A 17533-nucleotide genomic window follows, 5' to 3' on the forward strand; every position below is an offset into this window, starting at 1 on the left:
ACATACAGAATTTGTACCTCTGGATCACATAAATAATGTTTAAAACATACTTATTTTCTTACTCTTTTTCTCTTTTCTTCCCTTCCCTACATTTGTAATCCTGAGATTCATAGTGTTTTAGAGTTAAGAGGGAGCTTATGGAGTACATAGAGTCTACATTATATAGAGTCACTCTTATTTAGCACTGACAAAAAGAACTTTGTACTTTAATTGAAATGTTCTATATCTTTACTGCCCAGTATGGTAATCACGAGCTACATGTGGCTATTGAGCACTTGAAGTATGGCTAATGCAATTGAGGAATTAAATTTTTAATCTTATTTAATTTTCGTTAATTTAAAGTTGAACAGCTAAGTTAGACTATCTAGTATCATTAGCCATCTTCATTTTGCATTTGTTTTAAAAGAGAACAAATGACTGAGTGTCTTATGTTGGAAACCTAAAAATTTCTAGCATAGTACTCAGTGTTTTATATTCATCAACTCTGTAGTGGAGTCATTATAGTTGATGGCTGGGAGCTTCGACTCTAGAGCCAGAATGCTTGAGTTCTACTGTATAATAAATGTGTGGCCACTTAATAAATGTTTAATCTCCTGTACCCCAGTTTTTTCATCTGTTTAATGGGAATAATAATACCTATCTCAAAGGGTTGTTGTAAAGATTAAAGGAGTTAATATATATATACATGTATTAGAACAGTACCTGGCACATAGTGATATACTATAAGTGTTACCTACTATTATTTATTTTTAACGTCTTAGGAGATGTATCATACGCCCTATTTGAGGAAGCTGTGTCCTAGATAGGCCTTTGCTCAAGGTCACACAGAATATATATGACAAAGCTAATAATTGATAACCTGACTCTTAAGTCTATGGCTTTTTGCAGTTCTATCTTTTGCCTCTCAATCACATATTTTCTATCATTCCATAAAGTATAAGGAGATGGGAGAAGTCATTCTTTGTCGGGGAATATTTATGAACTAAGCCTTGATAGGACAGTTTTAGTAGCAGAAAGGACACTGAAAACATTTCAGATACAGGGAATAGCTCAAGCAAAGACCCAAAGGTATAAGACGGCTGGAATAGTCTTGCTCTTGTACCTGTATAATAGGATGCTTCCAACAAATTCTTTCTGGTACCCTAAAGTACAGTTACTATATTCTGTTCTATTTCAGGGAGCCCCTTGACAGAGCGGAAGGTATCAGTACCCAGTTGTTGTGTATCTTTTGCAACAGCTGATGAGCCATCTCCTGTCTACACCCCAGTGGTTAAAAACACAGATTCCCCCATCTGGAATTTTCAACAGCAATCAAGGTTTGTATTTTATAATGTTCCCTTAACCTCTAGAATCTGGTTTTGTTCCAGGAGACAAACTCAGAGCAAGGAATGTAACAAATACAGTAATAGTTAGCAGACCTGGGAAATGCTTTTCTTAAGCAATTATTTAATCCTAATGCTTTTAAATTCACAGGTAGTAAAAGGTGAAGGGATTAAGAAGTACAAATTGGTAGTTATAAAATAGTCATGGGGTGTAAAGTACAGCATAGGGAATATAGTCAATAATATTGTAATAATTATGTATAGTATCAGGTGAGTACTTGAAATATCAAGGGATCACTTTGTAAAGTATATGATTTTCTAATCACTATGCTGTGTACCTGAAACTAATACAAAATAATATTGAATGTAAACTACAATTGAAAAAGAAAAGAAAAAATAGGGAAAAATAAATTCATAGCTAGCAGTGGTTTAAAAGCTTGTTGTGTTTTTTATTCAGTGAGGATTGTAATTATCTTTAACTCCCAGTACCTAGAACAAAGCAGGACATTTCAGATGATTAAGATAAATTTAAAAATTACACAGAGTGGCATATGCTGCTCTCAACTCTATATTCTTAGAAGGTGATAGCTAAACGTTCAGGGAAGGTTCTTAAATAAGATATCTCAGCTAAGTATGGAGGAATGTATGTTATCTAGATGAAGAAGGCCAAGAGAACAAATCTCAGAAAAGACTAAGGATTGTACATACTTGGAAAAGATTTCTGGTGCAGTGGGAAGAGGCTAGGCTTTGGAACTAGAGAGAGGTGGCCTCCAGCCCATCTCTGTCATTTACTATGTGAACAAGTTACATAACATCTCTGAACCTTTTATTCCTCATCTGTCAAATGGGATAAATCACAGGGTTATTGTGAGGTCCAAATTAGATGACATTTAGGAAAATTACCTCATGGTACATATTAGGTACACAACAGATCTCTTGTGGAGGGCTCAAAAAAATCAGAGGCTGAGTTATGTCAATCATACTACAGTTGTACAGACTGGCACAGGGAGGTTACATAATCTGTAGGCAAGATTAGAAGAAAAATGAATAATGGTACCTTTTTTAATTTCTTTATCACAAAATTGTTTCATTTGATCCTCCTAGCAACCTGTAGGTAGATATTATCCCATTTAATTGATTTATTATCCCAAAGTAAACCAGACTCAGGGTCACTCAGGTGACAGTAGTAGAACTGGAATTCAAAGGTAAGAATTTTGACTCCAAGCTAGAATTCAAAACTCTGACACAGTATTTGTTTCACTTTAGCACAGTGCCTCTCATTCAATTCCCTAGTGGTCTCTGAGTAAGAAAATTAAATCTCTTAATTTGCCTTGGTTCTCCCATCTTGCTCACCTGAAGCAGTGATACCTGGTTTAGAACTTTCCAAATCTTTGTAATTTAAAACTGTATAATTCATGTCATATAAAACATATTAATTCCACATCAGCTTCTTTACCTGTATGAAAGTTGGGCACTTTCCTATTTTGGTGCCTTACCTCTGCACAGAGTGGCTTTGGAGTCAGGCAAACTAGGGTTCAAATCCCAGCTCTGCCACTTGCTGACTTTTATGTCACCTTGAACAAATCACACACCTCTCTGAGCCCAGCTTCATCATCTATAAAATAGGGATAATAATGCCCATGTCATAGGTTTTTGTGCAGATTACATGTATATAAAACACTTGATGCTATGCCTGGCCCAAAAAAGGCACTCAATAAATGTTCTTTTTCCCCCTCTTTTTTCCTTCTCACCATTTCCCCACTCCCATGGCACAAGAAGAATTCTTACCTGCTGCAATAAAACTGTTCATTACATGTTGAGGGGCTCCCTTTCCACACTCCCTCCCTTGTCTTGAAAAACAGAGTTTGAGTGTGAGGGGAAAGCTGCTGTATCAGGGGAGTCTGTTTTCAAATCTTGGCAAGTTATTTCATCTCTCTGACTTTCCATCTCCTTTTAACTGAAAATAAAAATATTTCCTAGAAGATGACATTGAAGGTAAAATGAAAGTGCATTGCAAACTACAAGATATTCTTCAAACCTAAGCTTTGTACTACAGAAGCATCCTACACAGTTCATTTATTGTGGTTGTTTTCTTAATAGGCTATCAAAAGAGCTTCTTTTGGACCCACAACAAACTCTGGTCTTCAAAGTTTGGCATAAAGGAGGTATGAACTCTATTCTGTAAACTCTGGTTGTGAAAATTAGCTCACACACAATTGACAGTTTGCTAGTCCTTTTCTTTTTTTAACCAAATGAAACAGTAGAACTGGTGGTGCTGAGTACCCACAAATGTACTAGAAGTGAATCCCACAGAATACCCTGTAATTTAAATCCTTACAAAGCAGATAATGTTGTTTGACCACATGCTTAGTGAGGCATAATACAACTGAGTTAAGAGCACAGACTCTGAAGCCACACTCTTTAAATTTAAATACCAGTTCTGCACTTACAAAGTAGTATGACCTTGGGTGAATGACTTGAACTTCTCTATGCTTCAGTTTCCTAAAATAAAGATGATAATAGTACCTACCTCATAGGTTTTTGGGAGAATTAAATGAATGCCTGATACTTAGTAAATACTATCTCAGTTTTTATTAGTGAATAGCTATGTGCTAAGAGCTTTACAAATATTTGTGATCCTGCAAGGTAAGAATATAATTAGTTCAGTTTTATAGATGTAAAAGCCCAAGGAAGTTTAGTGGTTTAACTAAGGTTATATACCTATTAATTGATGGAACCAGGATTTGAGCCCAATTTTGACTAGCTATATATCCTTCACCATTTGTATTTCACCACGCTAATAAGATTGAATGACTCAAAAATGAGGTGGTGATGACATCCAACTATCTCACAATTCCTATACTTAGAAAATTTTGTCTCACTAAATCCCTCCTATAAACCTAGTTGCTGTAAGATTCCTGCTAGGGTCTGGTTTCAAACTTTTGGTTGATTTGAGTCATCCACAACATCACAGTTTTTGTTTGCTAGTGGTAAGTTTTTAGAGCTAACCCCAAAGCCTAATAAAGACCTGAGAATAGTCAGGGTATAAAGGAAATCAGCTTACCTATCTCCTCCTGTTTGGAAGTGATGCTGTGTGTCTGGTTTAAATGGTTCCTCCCATGCTGCTTCCTCGGATTCACTTATGTCCCCACCCCTGCCCAACCTCATAAATGCAGCAGGAGCTGATCATAAATAGGTTTTCTCTGAATTAACACTAGGAATTCCTGCTTCATTTATTTAGGCTCCACACTCCGGTCTTGCTTTCTATTCTTCTCCTCTCTCTGACGTAGTCCAGAGAATGTAAAGCAGACCAATGCTCACCTTATTAATTCAATACTTATCAGGAAAAAAAGAATAAACCTTTGGTCTTACACAGACCTGGATTCAAATCTTGGCTCTTCTGTTTACAAACTGTGTGGCCAAGAAAGGGATCTTCTCAGTCATTAAGGGCAGCCCCCTTAGGAGACATAGCCTAAGCTCATTTTGCGCCCTGTGCTGGTTTTCTAGGGGATTATTTGTCTTTCCTTTGTGATTTTTTAACTAAATATGTTATCAAAATTTTTGAAAATACAGATAAGTATAAGTGGGAAAATGCAAATAAATTGCTCAAAATTCCAGGGGTGATAGTCTTTCAAATGCTTTCTTTTAAGACCCAGTCCCCTGAGGAAAATCACTAAGACACAATAACCTAGGGACAAGAACAAGTTTCTTATATTTAAGAGTGCTCTCCAGTTGTCTGTATCAAGAGGACACATCTCAACCCTGCCAGCTTTTCCCTGCCATACAAAAAGGGAATCTATAATAAAAGCATAATATGCTAATTAGATTGGACATCCTTCCAGACATCCTTCCGTTCTTCTGGATGAAGGCAGGTCTGTGAGAGAAGTCTGGGTCCCGGGTGCCCGCCATCGGCCGCAGGGAAGCCCAGGTCCCAGGTGCCGGAGGGAATCCCAGGTCTCAGGTGCCAAAGGGAAGCTGGTGCTGGCAGCCAGGGGAAGGAAGGCCTACTTTTGCACGAATTTCATGCATCGGACCTCTAGTCTATATGTTTAAAAGCCTAATGTGCTAAGTGTCCAACTGTTCAACCGGTAGCTATGACACACACTAACCACCAGGAAGCAGATGCTCAAGGCACAGGCATGGAAACATGGAACAGACTGCTGAATCTCAGAGGGGAGGGGGGGAAGGGGAGGGCAGGGAGAGATTAACCAAAGATCTTATATGCATACTAGAGGCCCGGTGCACAGATTCTTGCACCGGTGGGGTCCCTCGACCTGGTCTGTGAGGATTGGGCCGAAACTGGCTCTTCAACATTCCCCGAGGGGTCACAGATTGCAAGAGGGTACAGGCCAGGCCAAGGGACCCCACTGGTGCACAAAATGCACTGGGCCTCTAGTTAATCCATAATAGTGAAAGCAGGCTGTGGTTGTCTGTCTCATCCTTATTATCTGTCTTTTCTGTTGATTTTGGAACCACTAAACCTCCCAGTCCCCTAAATCAGTTTCTCCATGTGCAGCCTCTAATCTCAGTGGCAAGACATGCCTAGCCACACTGCCCAGCTCTTCTCTTTCTCCCATAGATGAGGAGAGGGTGATTGGCTTTGCCTCAGTGGACCTCTCCCCGCTTCTCTCTGGCTTCCAGTTTGTCTGTGGCTGGTACAACATCACAGACTTCAGTGGAGAGTGCCAGGGGCAGGTAAAAGTTGCTGTCTCCCCTTTGGAGAGTTTGATGCATTTCAAAGAAGAAAGGCAAGCAAGACGTGGGGTGGAGACCCCAGGATCACTGGTATGTATCCTACTTCACATCCTTAACCAAAAAGGGTTCTACTGAGTAAAACCTGCAAGAAAATATTTTAGATGTATTTAGTACTTTCCAGCTTATAGAACACATTATATATTTGTGTTTTGTAATAACCTCATGACCTTTTAAAGGTGATAAAAATGTTTTGTAACTATATATCTCAGTTTTTAAATAAAATAAGATTAGTTGCAGTGTGGAATCTGAAGTGATACTGGTTGAACTTTTTTTAAACTCTTACATTAAAATCATTGGCGTGGCTCAGTGGTTGAGCATCAACCTATGAACCAAGAGGTCACGGTTTGATTCCCGGTCAGAGCACATGCCCGGGTTGGGGGTTCTATCCCCAATGTGGGGCATGCAGGGAGGCAGCCAGTCAATGATTCTCTCATCATTGATGTTTCTGTCTGTCTCTCTCTCTCTCCCTTCCTCTCTGAAATCAATAAAAATATATATTTTTTAATCATTGGTCTACCTTTTAAAAAAGTTCAAAAGGAGAGACTGGGAAGAAGGGAATTGATGATAGTAAGTATAGACAACTCTTTCATGGAGTTTAACTATAAAGGAAATGAGAATTTTCCAAACTGTCCCAGATAGGGGAGCTGTGTCAACACAAAGATTGTAGCATATTCATCTCTCTATCATGGGTGCCTGGTCCAGTATCTGACAGAGTGGGCATCACCAAATAATGAATGAATGAATGAATGAATGAATGAATACATGCATGCATGAGAAAATGATGAGTTAAACAGTCTCTATATAATAAGGACTTTTCTTCACATCAACCCTGGTAGTTTTCAGATAAGAAATATCATAGCCACATTATCCTCACATGTAAATGTAAAACGATGTCTAGCCTGGAGTTCACAGACTAGCTAGAGGAACAAGATCATAAATATGTATAGATAAAGCAACTAAAAGGCAATCTACTGGTATAGTCTGTAAAATGGGCATAATAGCATCTACCTCATAAGAGTATTGTGAAGTTTAAATGAGAAAATGCATGTAAATTGCTTAGTACAGTGCTCAACACATAGAAAATACTAAGTAAATTATATTTATAAGTATATAATATATTTTACAAATTGGTTTATATTACTTTGTCCCAAAAGGATTTGTGATGACAAGTATTTTCATTGCTTCTACAGATCCCTATATACCATCCCTTTTCCTTCCCTGTCTCTGATGTGTATGCTGCATTCCCCAGCTGCATTGCTAGACAGACTCCAGAACAACTTGTTCACACCTCTTCAAAAGAGCTTGGTTTCTCCTCCCCTGGGAGGTGAGTGATTTCTTGATGATGGGACGAAATGGAGTCTAAGTGTAGAAGTGTTCGAGCTGGCTTGTCATTTCTCTTTCCTTTATTAAAGGAAGAAACTAAAGACAGGGAAAGAGCTTTGTTGACCTTCCGTTACAATATCTGGGAGCCTCAAGATCCTATGAAAACAACGTTTTTATAATATAGGAACTAGAACTTTTACTGCTGTCAAAAGGATAGCTTCAGCCCAGCTGGTATGGCTCAGTGGTTGAGTGTCGACCTATGAGCCAGGGGGTCACGGTTCAATTCATGGTCAGGGCACAAGCCCAGGTTGCGGACTTGGTTCCCAGTAGGGGCCATGCAGGAGGCAGCTCATCAGTGATTCTCTCTCATCATTGATATTTCTATCTCTCTCTCCCTTTCTCTCTCCCTTCCTCTCTGAAATCAATAAAAATATTTTTTAAAAAATAAAAGGATAGCTTCAGGCAAGAGATATGTTTTTCTATTCTTCAGAGGCCTTTGACCTTCGTCTGTAAAATCAGTTATCAGCTGTGTGAGAAAGATATCATGATCTTTCTCCTTCCAAACCAATTTGCCAGGTTATTTTGTAAAATGCATCTGGCTCATCCTTTTCACCCAAGCCAACCATGGCTATGCATGTGGATCCCCATATTCCATCCTGTCAAAGAGCCAGGTATAAGAATAAGATTGCTTCTCCCCACCCCCCATTCTCTTCCAGGCCCTGGTGTCATTTGGTATCCTTCTGCCTCTACCAGTCTCCCATGTCTACCTCAGAAGGCAGGGGATCTTCCCCTACAGCAACCACTCCAACAGCAGCAGTTACTGAGTAGACCTTTTATTCCAAGAAAGATACCACTTAAAGGCCCACTACAATGCTATGTAGCTTTCTGCCTGCTCACTACATGAGGAGAGCCTCTGTGCTCTGCGTAAAGGAAGCCCATGTATCTGTCAAATTCTAGATCCCAGGTTTAGATCATTTCTGGTTTGTTTTTTTCTTCATTGAATTTATTGGAGTGACATTGGTTAATAAAATTATGTAGGTTTTAGATATACTAGTACCTATAATACATCATCTGTATATTGTATTGTACACTCACCAACCCAAGTCAAGTCTCCTCTTATTATTTTATAGGTGTTATTTTGATCATAGCCATCCATGAGACATATAGGTAGGATAAGGGTACTGTACAAGAACAGAAATACAGATCAGTGGTGAGGCCACTGTATAGTAATTGTAAAAGCTACAAGTTTAGTGGTTTGCTTTTTGTCCAAACAAAAATGTTTCTGTTCCCACTTCAAAGGGCTATATCAAAAAGACAAATTCTAGCTAGCCATCCATATTGTGGTATATTCATACAATGGATTAATTCTTAACAAAAAAAAAAGGCAATGTTGGTTTACAACAAAATGAATCAAAATAGAAGTTAGACAAAAAATAATATGCTTTATATTATTTCATTTATATAAAATTCTAGAAAATGCATTCTAGTCTATAGTGACAGAAAGCAAATCAGTAATTGCCTAAAGACAAAGTAGTATGAATGGAGCTGAAAGGAAGGAGGAGTTACTAAGCATAGAAGGAAACTTTTAGGGGTGATAGATATATTTATTACCTTGCTGTGGTAATAAATTCCTTAAATATACATGTATCTCAAAACTCATTATATTCTATATTTTAAATACGTGGTTTATTATATACTGGCTATACCTTAGTAAAGCAATGGTTCTCAAATATTTCCACTTCAAAACACCTTTATACTCTTAAAAATTATTGATGACCTCAAAGCTGTTCGTTTTTATGTCATATCTATCATTTTTTACCATATTAGAAATTTAAACTGAGAAAATTTTAAAATATATGCAAAATCAATTGTGTCTATATATCAGCAATGAATAATCCAAAATGAAATTGAAAAAAAACAATTTCATTTACAATAGCATCAAAAAAGATAAAATACTGCCCTAGCTGGTTTGGCTCAGTGGATAGAATATCGGCCTGTGGACTGAAGGGTCCTGGGTTCGAGTCCAGTCAAGGGCACATGCCAGGGTTGCAGGCTCAATCCCCAGTAGGGGGCATGCAGGAGGCAGCCGATCAATGATTTTCTCTCATCATTGATGTTTCTATCTGTCTCTCTCTTCCTCTCCCTTCTTCTCTGAAATTAATAAAAATGTATTTTTAAAAAAGATAAAATACTTAATAAATTTAACCAAAAAATTACAAAACTTATTCTCTGAAAACTACAAAACATTCTTAAAAGAAGTAACACCTTAATAATAAAGAAATTTTAAAAAAAGAAATTAAAGGTCTAAATAAATGAAAAAACATCCCATGTTCATGATTGGAAGACTAATATTGTCAAGATGGCAATACTGCCCAAACTGACCTACAAATGCAATGCACATTGTCACAATTCCTGCTGGATTCCTTATGGAAATGGGCAAGCTAGTCCTAAAATTCACATGGAAATTCAAGGGACACAATAAACAAAACAGTCTTGAAAAAACCAAAGTTCCTGATTTCAGAACTTACTACAAAGCTACAGTAAACAACACAGTGAGGTACTGGCATAAGGATAGAAATATAGACCAATGGAATGGAATTAGCAATTCAGAAATAAACCCAAGAATGCCAAGATGTCAAAGATACCAGGATGGTTTAATTAAGGAAAAATAGTCTTTTCAACAAATGGTGTTGAGCAACTGAATATCCATATGCAAAAGATTGAAGTTGGACCCCTTCCTCACACCATATACAAAAATTAACTCCAAATGGGTCATATTTCTAATTATAAAAACTAAAACTCTTAGAAAAAATATAGGAGTAAACCTTTATGACCTTGGATTAGGCAACGATTCCTTAGATATGACACCAGAAGCAGAAGCAACAAAGGAAAAAATTAATTCATCAAAATTTTTAAATTTAGTGATATAAATGATACCATCAAGAAATTGAGAAGACAGCCCAGCCTACAGAATGGAAGAAAATACTTAAAATTATATATCTGATAATGGACTTATATCCAGAATACAAGGGTGGGCAATAGTAGTAGGTTTACAATTGTGAGTACACAAAAACGTTAATAAAGTTATTATAATAATTATAACCTGCATGTCCTTTTTCATACAAATAACTGTAACCCTACTTTTGCCCAACCCTATATATAAAGAATTTTTAAAACTCAGTAATAAAGGCAAATTATTCCATTAAATATGGGCATATTGTCCTGGCCAGTGTGGCTCAGTTGAGTGAGCACCATCCTTTGCACCAAAAGGTTACCGGTTCAATTCCTGATCAGGACACATACCCAGGTTGCAGGTTTGATCCCCAGTCGGGGTGCGTACGGGAGACAACCATTCAATATTTCTCTCTCACATCAATGTTTCTTTCTCCCTCTCCCTCTTCCTCTCCCTCTCTTATCTAAAATCAATAAAATATTTTTTTAAATAAATCTTTATTCAGATTATTACAATTATTTCTCCTTTTTCCCCCCATAGCTCCCCTCCACCCATTTCCCACCCCACCTTCTGCCCTTACCTCCCCCCCACTGTCCTCATCCATAGGTGTATGATTTTTGTCCATTCTCTTCATGAACCCCCCATACCCCTTTCCCCCTGAGAATTATCAGTCCACTCCCTTTCTATGCCCCTGATTCTATTATATTCACCAGATTATTCTGTTCCTCAGGTTTTTAATTCACTTGATTTTTAGGTTCACTTGTTGATAGATATGTATTTGTTGTTCATAATTTTTCTCTTTACTTTTTTCTTCTTCCTCTTCTTTAAGAATACCTTTCAGCATTTCATATAATACTGGTTTGGTGGTGATGAACTCCTTCAGCTTTTTCTTATCTGTGAAGCTCTTTATCTGCCCTTCAATTCTGAATGATAGCTTTGCTGGGTAGAGTAGTCTTGGTTGTAGGTTCTTGCTATTCATCACATTGAAAATTTCTTGCCACTCCCGTCTGGCCTGCATAGTTTCTGTTGAGAAATCAGCTGACAGTCGTATGGGTGCTCCCTTGTAGGTAATTAACTGTTTTTCTCTTGCTGCTTTTAATATTCTCTCTTTGTCTTTTGCTCTTGGCATTTTAATTATGATGTGTCTTGGTGTGGTCCTCTTTGGATTCCTTTTGTTTGGGGTTCTGTGGGCTTCCTGGACTTGTAAGTCTATTTCTTTCACCAGGTGGGGGAAGTTTTCTGTCATTATTTCTTCAAATAGGTTTTCAGTATCTTGCTCTCTCTCTTCTTCTGGCACCCCCATAATTCTGATGTTGGTACGCTTGAAGTTGTCCCAGAGTCTTCTTACATTATCTTCAACTTTTTGGATTTTTTTTTTTGCTTTTTGCTTTTTCGGTTGAGTGTTTTTTGCTTCTTTGTATTTCAATTCTTTGGCTTGATTCTTGGGTTCCTCTATTCTGTTTCTGGGTCTCTGTATAATATTTTTTATTTCAGTCAGTGTATGTTTAATTTCTAGTTGGTCCTTTTTCATATCTTCGAGGGTCTCGTTATATTTATCGGCCTTTTCTAGGATATTCTTAAAAAGTCTTATAACCGTGGTTTTGAATTCTATATCCAGTCGTTTGTTTTCCTCCATTTCTTTCGTTTGTGATCTGATTCTTTGACCCCGCATTTTCACTGATTCCCTGAGTTGGTAAGGTAGATATTTGTGCTAGGTTTCCAATATGGCCCAGTGGGTCTGCTTCCCCAGTTAACCTGAGGTGGACACTCTTGGTGCACCCCTTTGTGGACTGTGTGTACAGCCTTGTTGTAATTAAGTCTTTATTGTTGTTGGTATCACTGGGAAGAATTGACCTCTGGGCCAGTTGGCTGTAAGGATCAGCTGTGTCTATGCTGGGAGAAGTTCGGTGCTGGAGACAGCCTTATAGGATTAGACTTGCCAAATTGCAATAGCCTCTGTGCTCAGCTTGGATGGGGTGGAGTCTCAGTCTTGGCTTCCTGTCAGCCTTGCCCTTGTGCGCATGTGCGCTTTCAGTCCTCCGCCTTCCCTGGCTCCCAAGTCTCCGCCCGAGAGTCCAGACTCCCCCCACAAGAGCGTGGGTCCCCAGGGGCTCGCCTGGAACTGGGGTTCACTGCAGTCAGAACTGGGGCTCAGTGCAGTCAGAATCCTCTGACTCCCTTCCACTAGGGAAAGCCTGTGGCAACCTCCGCAGCCTTTGTGCGCACTGGCCCACGTGCGCCTTCAGACTTCTGCCTTTCCCAGCTCGAGTCTCCGCCCGAGAGTCCAGACTCCCCCCGTAAGAGCGTGGGTCCCTGGGGGTTCGCCCGGAACTGGGGTTCAGTGCAGTCAGAACTGGGGTTCAGTGCGGTCGGAGGCTTCCTTCCCCCTTCCGCCAGAAAAAGTCAGCCAGGCTCTCAGCCGCCCTTCCTCTCTGCACGCACAAAGCCCCTTTGCCGTACCTCCAATTCTCTGTGAGCTTTCCTCTTTCCTTCTAGTTGTAGAATTTTCACTCAGCCAGCTTTCCTGTGGTTCTGGATGGTGTCCGTTCTGTCTTTTAGTTGTAGTTTTGAAATTGTTGTGCGAGGCAGCAGTTTAGATGTTTACCTATGCCGCCATCTTGGTTTCCCCAATAAAATATTTTTTAATGGCACATTATCTGAGTAGACATATCCAAAAAAGGTATACAAACAAAAACAGCCAATAAGCACATGTAAAGATGCTTGGCATCATTAGTCAGGAGGGTAATGTAAATGAAAACATAATGAAATACCACTGTACACCCACAAGACAAATATTACAAGTGTTGGGGGAGATGTGGAGAAATTGTAACCTTCATACTTGGATTTTAAAATGGTGCGGCTGCTTTGGAAAATGGTGTGGCAATTCCTTAAAAGATAAAACATAGAGTAAACCATATGATTCAGGAACTCCACTTCTGGGCATATATATCCAAGAGAAGTGAAAACATGTTCATACAAAAACTGTACACGAATGTTGGTAGCAGCATTATTCCTAATAACCAAAAAATAGATACAACCCAAATGTTCGTGAACCAATGAGTACATAAAATGTGATATATCTACAAAATGGAAAACTGTTCAACAATGAGAAGGAATAAAGTATTGATACATGCTACAACATGGATGAAACTTGATAACGCTAAATTAAAGAAGCCAGTCACAAAAGACCACTTACTGTATGAATCCATTTATACGAAATATCCAAATTAGTAAAATCTATGGAGACAGAAAGTAGATTAGTAGTTGCCTAGGGCTGAGAGTTCTGGATGGGGGTTGGGAAGAGAGGAGGAAATGTGGAGAGATTGCTAATAGGTATAGGGTTACTTCTTAGGATAATGAAAATGTTCTAAAATTGATTATGATGATGGTTGCACAACTCTGTGAATATACTAAAAACCATTGAATTGTAGGCCCTGGCTGAGTGGCTCAGTTGGTTGAAGTATCTTCCCAAGTACCAAAAGGTTGCAGGTTTGATTCCATCACGGCACATACCTAGGTTGCGGGTTCAATCCCTTGTCAGGGTGCATAGGAGGGGCAGCCAATCTATGTTTTTCAAATCGATGTCTCTCTCTTTCTCCTCTCTCTTCTCTTTCTCTCCCCCCCTTTCCTCTCTCTCTAACATAGTAGTAAAAACATATCCTCAGGTGAGGATTAAAAAAATAATAATTGAATTGTACACTTTAAATGGGTGAATTGTGTATGTGAATTATTTCTCAATGAATCTGTTTTTTAAAAATATTATCCTTAAAAAAAAAGAAAAGAAAAAATATTATCCTATCTAACAAAAGCCTAATATGCAAATCGACCAAACGGTGGAACAATCTGTGGAATGACTGGTTGCTATGATGCGCACTGACCACCAGGGGGCAGATGCTCAACTCAGGAGCTGTGTGCAGGCCCCAGGCCAGCCAACGGGGTTGTCAGCAGGGGCCAGTCGCCCCACAGATCGGCCCTGATCGCTGGCCAGGCCTAGGGACCCTACCCTTGCACGAATTTTGTGCATCGGGCCTCTAGTTTTTTAAATAATAATAAAAATAAAGAGATTATTGCTGGGGTCAAGTTCTTGAATGCCCAACTAAGGAATTTGAAATTTGTTTTATAGATAAAAAAGAAGGTAAAACTAGAAAGGAATGATGATGATTAAATAGGTTAGTACATGTTGAATGCTTAGAGCATTGCTTGGCATGTAATAAGGACTCCATAAATGTTCTCATTATTTCAGATTTGTGTTTTCAAAAATCACTCAGGCTATAATGTGGAAAACTTATTCAAGAGGAATGGGTAATACTGAAGGTAAGATTATTTAGGAGATTGTTGAAATACAAGAAGTTGATGAAGCCAGAACTGTGGTAGTGGGATGGATTTGCAATACCATTTCAGGAAGGTGATTTGTTTATTGTCACACTAGGAGTTTTCCCATTGGATGGAAATTTATTTGCCCCCATTTATTCCTGACAGAAGTGTTGCAAGAAGCCAGGCATCACGGCATGAAGAGCATGTGCAGAATATCCGCCGATTTCATGAATCCCTGCAGCAGGGAGAGGCAGTCTCGCCAAGTGAAGACAAACTGACCACACCACCCTGGTCCTCCCATACTTCCATTCTGACTTCTCTGAGGTGAGGCCCTCTGCTGAGAAAAGACACAGGAAACTATAGTGGAGCACAGGTGAATGGGCAATGGCAACCTGCAATACAGCTTTTCCATCAACTATCACCCCTCTGGGAGGTTTAACAGGGGCTTTCATGCACATTAGTGTCAAATTGGACCCTGTTTTCTCACAGGTTTCCTCATACGTGAACCTGTCTCAGCTTGGACCTTTTATTCCTTCACGAGGCTCTATTAATGCACCGTAAATACAGGAACTTTAGATTATTCACCAAACTTATTGATAACTACCCTCATAGCTACACAACCTCTCATCTACTTTACAATTTACGAAGCCTCATTCTGTCCACCATCTTTATCCTCACAACCACTGAATTCTTCCAGACCAGCATCTGTCCTGTTAATGCTTCCCTCTTCCTTAGTCAGCATCTGAGCCAAAGAAGCACTGTGAGAATTGAAGGACCATTATAGATCATCTGGATCAGCCCTGAATTATCTAATAAGTGTAGTGCAGTGAAAAGGACTTTATTATTATTTTTTTAATCCTCACCCGAGGATATTTTTCCATTGATTTTTTTTTTAATATATTTTTATTGATTTCAGAGAAGAAGGGAGAGGGAGAGAGAGATAGAAACATCAATGATGAGAGAGAGAGTCATTGCCTCCTGCATGCCCCCTACTGGGGATTGAGCCTGCAACCCAGAATCAAACCCGGAACCCTTCAGTCTGCAGGCCAACGCTCTATCCACTGAGCCAAACCAGCTAGGGCCACATTGATTTTTTAAAGAGTAGAAGAGAGAGGGAAAGACAGAGAAATACCAATCTGAGAGAAACACATCAATTGGTTGCCTCTTGCACGAGCCTCAACCAGGGCCCAGGCCAGGGAGGATCCTGTAACCAAGGTACATGCCCTTACCAGAATTGAACCCGGGACCCTTTGGTCCCCCAGTCGACACTCTAGCCACTAAGCCAAACCAGCTAGAACCCAGATTCTCATTTTAGATTCTCAGCTGGAGACAGGCTATTTAAGTAAAACCATCCATAGTGTGACTATATTTATTAGGTCATTCACATAACATATTTTAGAACCCACTGAGAAGAGAGAAAAAGAAACTCTCCTTCACCCTAGAGCAGTTTCTCTCAACCTCAACACTGTTGACATTCGGGCCAGATATTTTGCTGTGGGGCATATCCCATGATATTTAGCAGCATCCCTGGATTCTGTCCAGTAGACACCAGTAGCACCCCTCTCCCAGTTGTGACAACCAAAAATGTCTCCACACTTTGCCAGATGTCTTCTTGGGATCAAAATCGCCAGGCTAAAATCCACTCTTCTAAAGCTTTGGTTCTCAAAATGTAGTGTGTATCAGAATTGCATGAAAGGACTTGTTAAAACAGAGATTGCTGGGACCCATCCATACAATTCCTGATTCAATTGGGCCTGAGAATTTGCATTTCTTACAAGTTCTCAGGTGATGCTAGTGCTACCAGGATGACTCTCTACCAAATAGAGAGTAATAGAGATAATCTTGTATTACTTCCTTGGGTTCACAAAGCCCTAACACAGTATTTTCTCTGAGCAATCCTGTGAGGCCTACAGAACAAGTATTAATAAACTTTTTTCACAGATGAGAAATTTGTAGCTTGATATTAGTAGGTTCTGCACCCAGAACCTCTGACAACGCCAGTTGGGTTTGCATATTTTCTAAAGCTTCACCGTGTTTACATTTATTTGCATGTTCCTGCTACAGGTATTTATCCATGTGGCATACACCCAGATATAGACACCTAAGTAAATCCACTGTGATTTAGTAGAATCATGGCTTCTAGTGACAGAATAAGGATCAGCTTTGTCCCCTCATTTAGCTTGGATTTGACTCTAAGACATGCAGACTGTTCCTAACAAAAGGATAGAAAGACTTTTGGTTTACTTCACAGGTATTTAGTATCTATGCTGTGCCAGTTGCATCAGGCACATTGAGTATACTAGAGAAATGGAGAAGTTTGAGATATTATCTTCTATTACCAGATGCTCATGCCCTAGTTAGGGAAACTAAACTAACACATAATGAGAAAACTAAAGGAAAATCTAATACAGCAAGTCAGTGGAGATGCCAAGAGTGAAGGAGTTTAAGGGAGAGGTGGATCAATGATTTGGGGTGATGGACTTTGAAAGGGAGAAATGTGAGCACCTTAATAGTTGAAAGGAATAAGGACAGAGCAGGGGGAGTAGCTTGAACTCAGGTTCCAGCATTCAGAGCTGTGAGACAGGAATGATCCCTGTTGGGACAGGGCCCATCTATTATCATGGAAAAAGCACAAGACTTGGAGTCCCAAATTCTGAGTAGCTGCATACCACTCACCCTGGACAAATCACTTAAATTCTCCGATCCTCACATTTCTCATTTGTAAAACAGTAATTACTGATCTCATCTGGTTGGCTGAGAATTAAACAAGGTAATGTATTTGAAAGCATAAAATATTAAATCCTATGCAAATGAAGGTGGTAGTGGTTGGTGAACAACCACTGGAGAATGGTAAGAATAAAAAAGG

The 17533-nt window shown here is 39.3% G+C and overlaps 1 protein-coding gene across 3 annotated transcripts in view; it reads left to right on the forward strand.

The window, feature by feature from the left end:
• Positions 1-17533, forward strand: part of C2CD3 (C2 domain containing 3 centriole elongation regulator) — a 134212-nt gene that overhangs the window by 84379 nt on the left and 32300 nt on the right. For all 3 annotated transcript variants that reach the window (XM_080642152.1, XM_080642153.1, XM_080642154.1), the window contains 5 exons: positions 1178-1316; positions 3423-3487; positions 5902-6107; positions 7268-7401; positions 14833-14991. In XM_080642152.1, coding sequence (XP_080498278.1) covers positions 1178-1316; positions 3423-3487; positions 5902-6107; positions 7268-7401; positions 14833-14991 — 703 coding nt within the window. The remainder of the gene's footprint in view (positions 1-1177; positions 1317-3422; positions 3488-5901; positions 6108-7267; positions 7402-14832; positions 14992-17533) is intronic.

The sequence above is a fragment of the Plecotus auritus genome (assembly GCF_963455305.1).
Source record: "Plecotus auritus genome assembly, chromosome: 9".
In the NCBI taxonomy this organism is placed as follows: Eukaryota; Metazoa; Chordata; class Mammalia; order Chiroptera; family Vespertilionidae; genus Plecotus; species Plecotus auritus.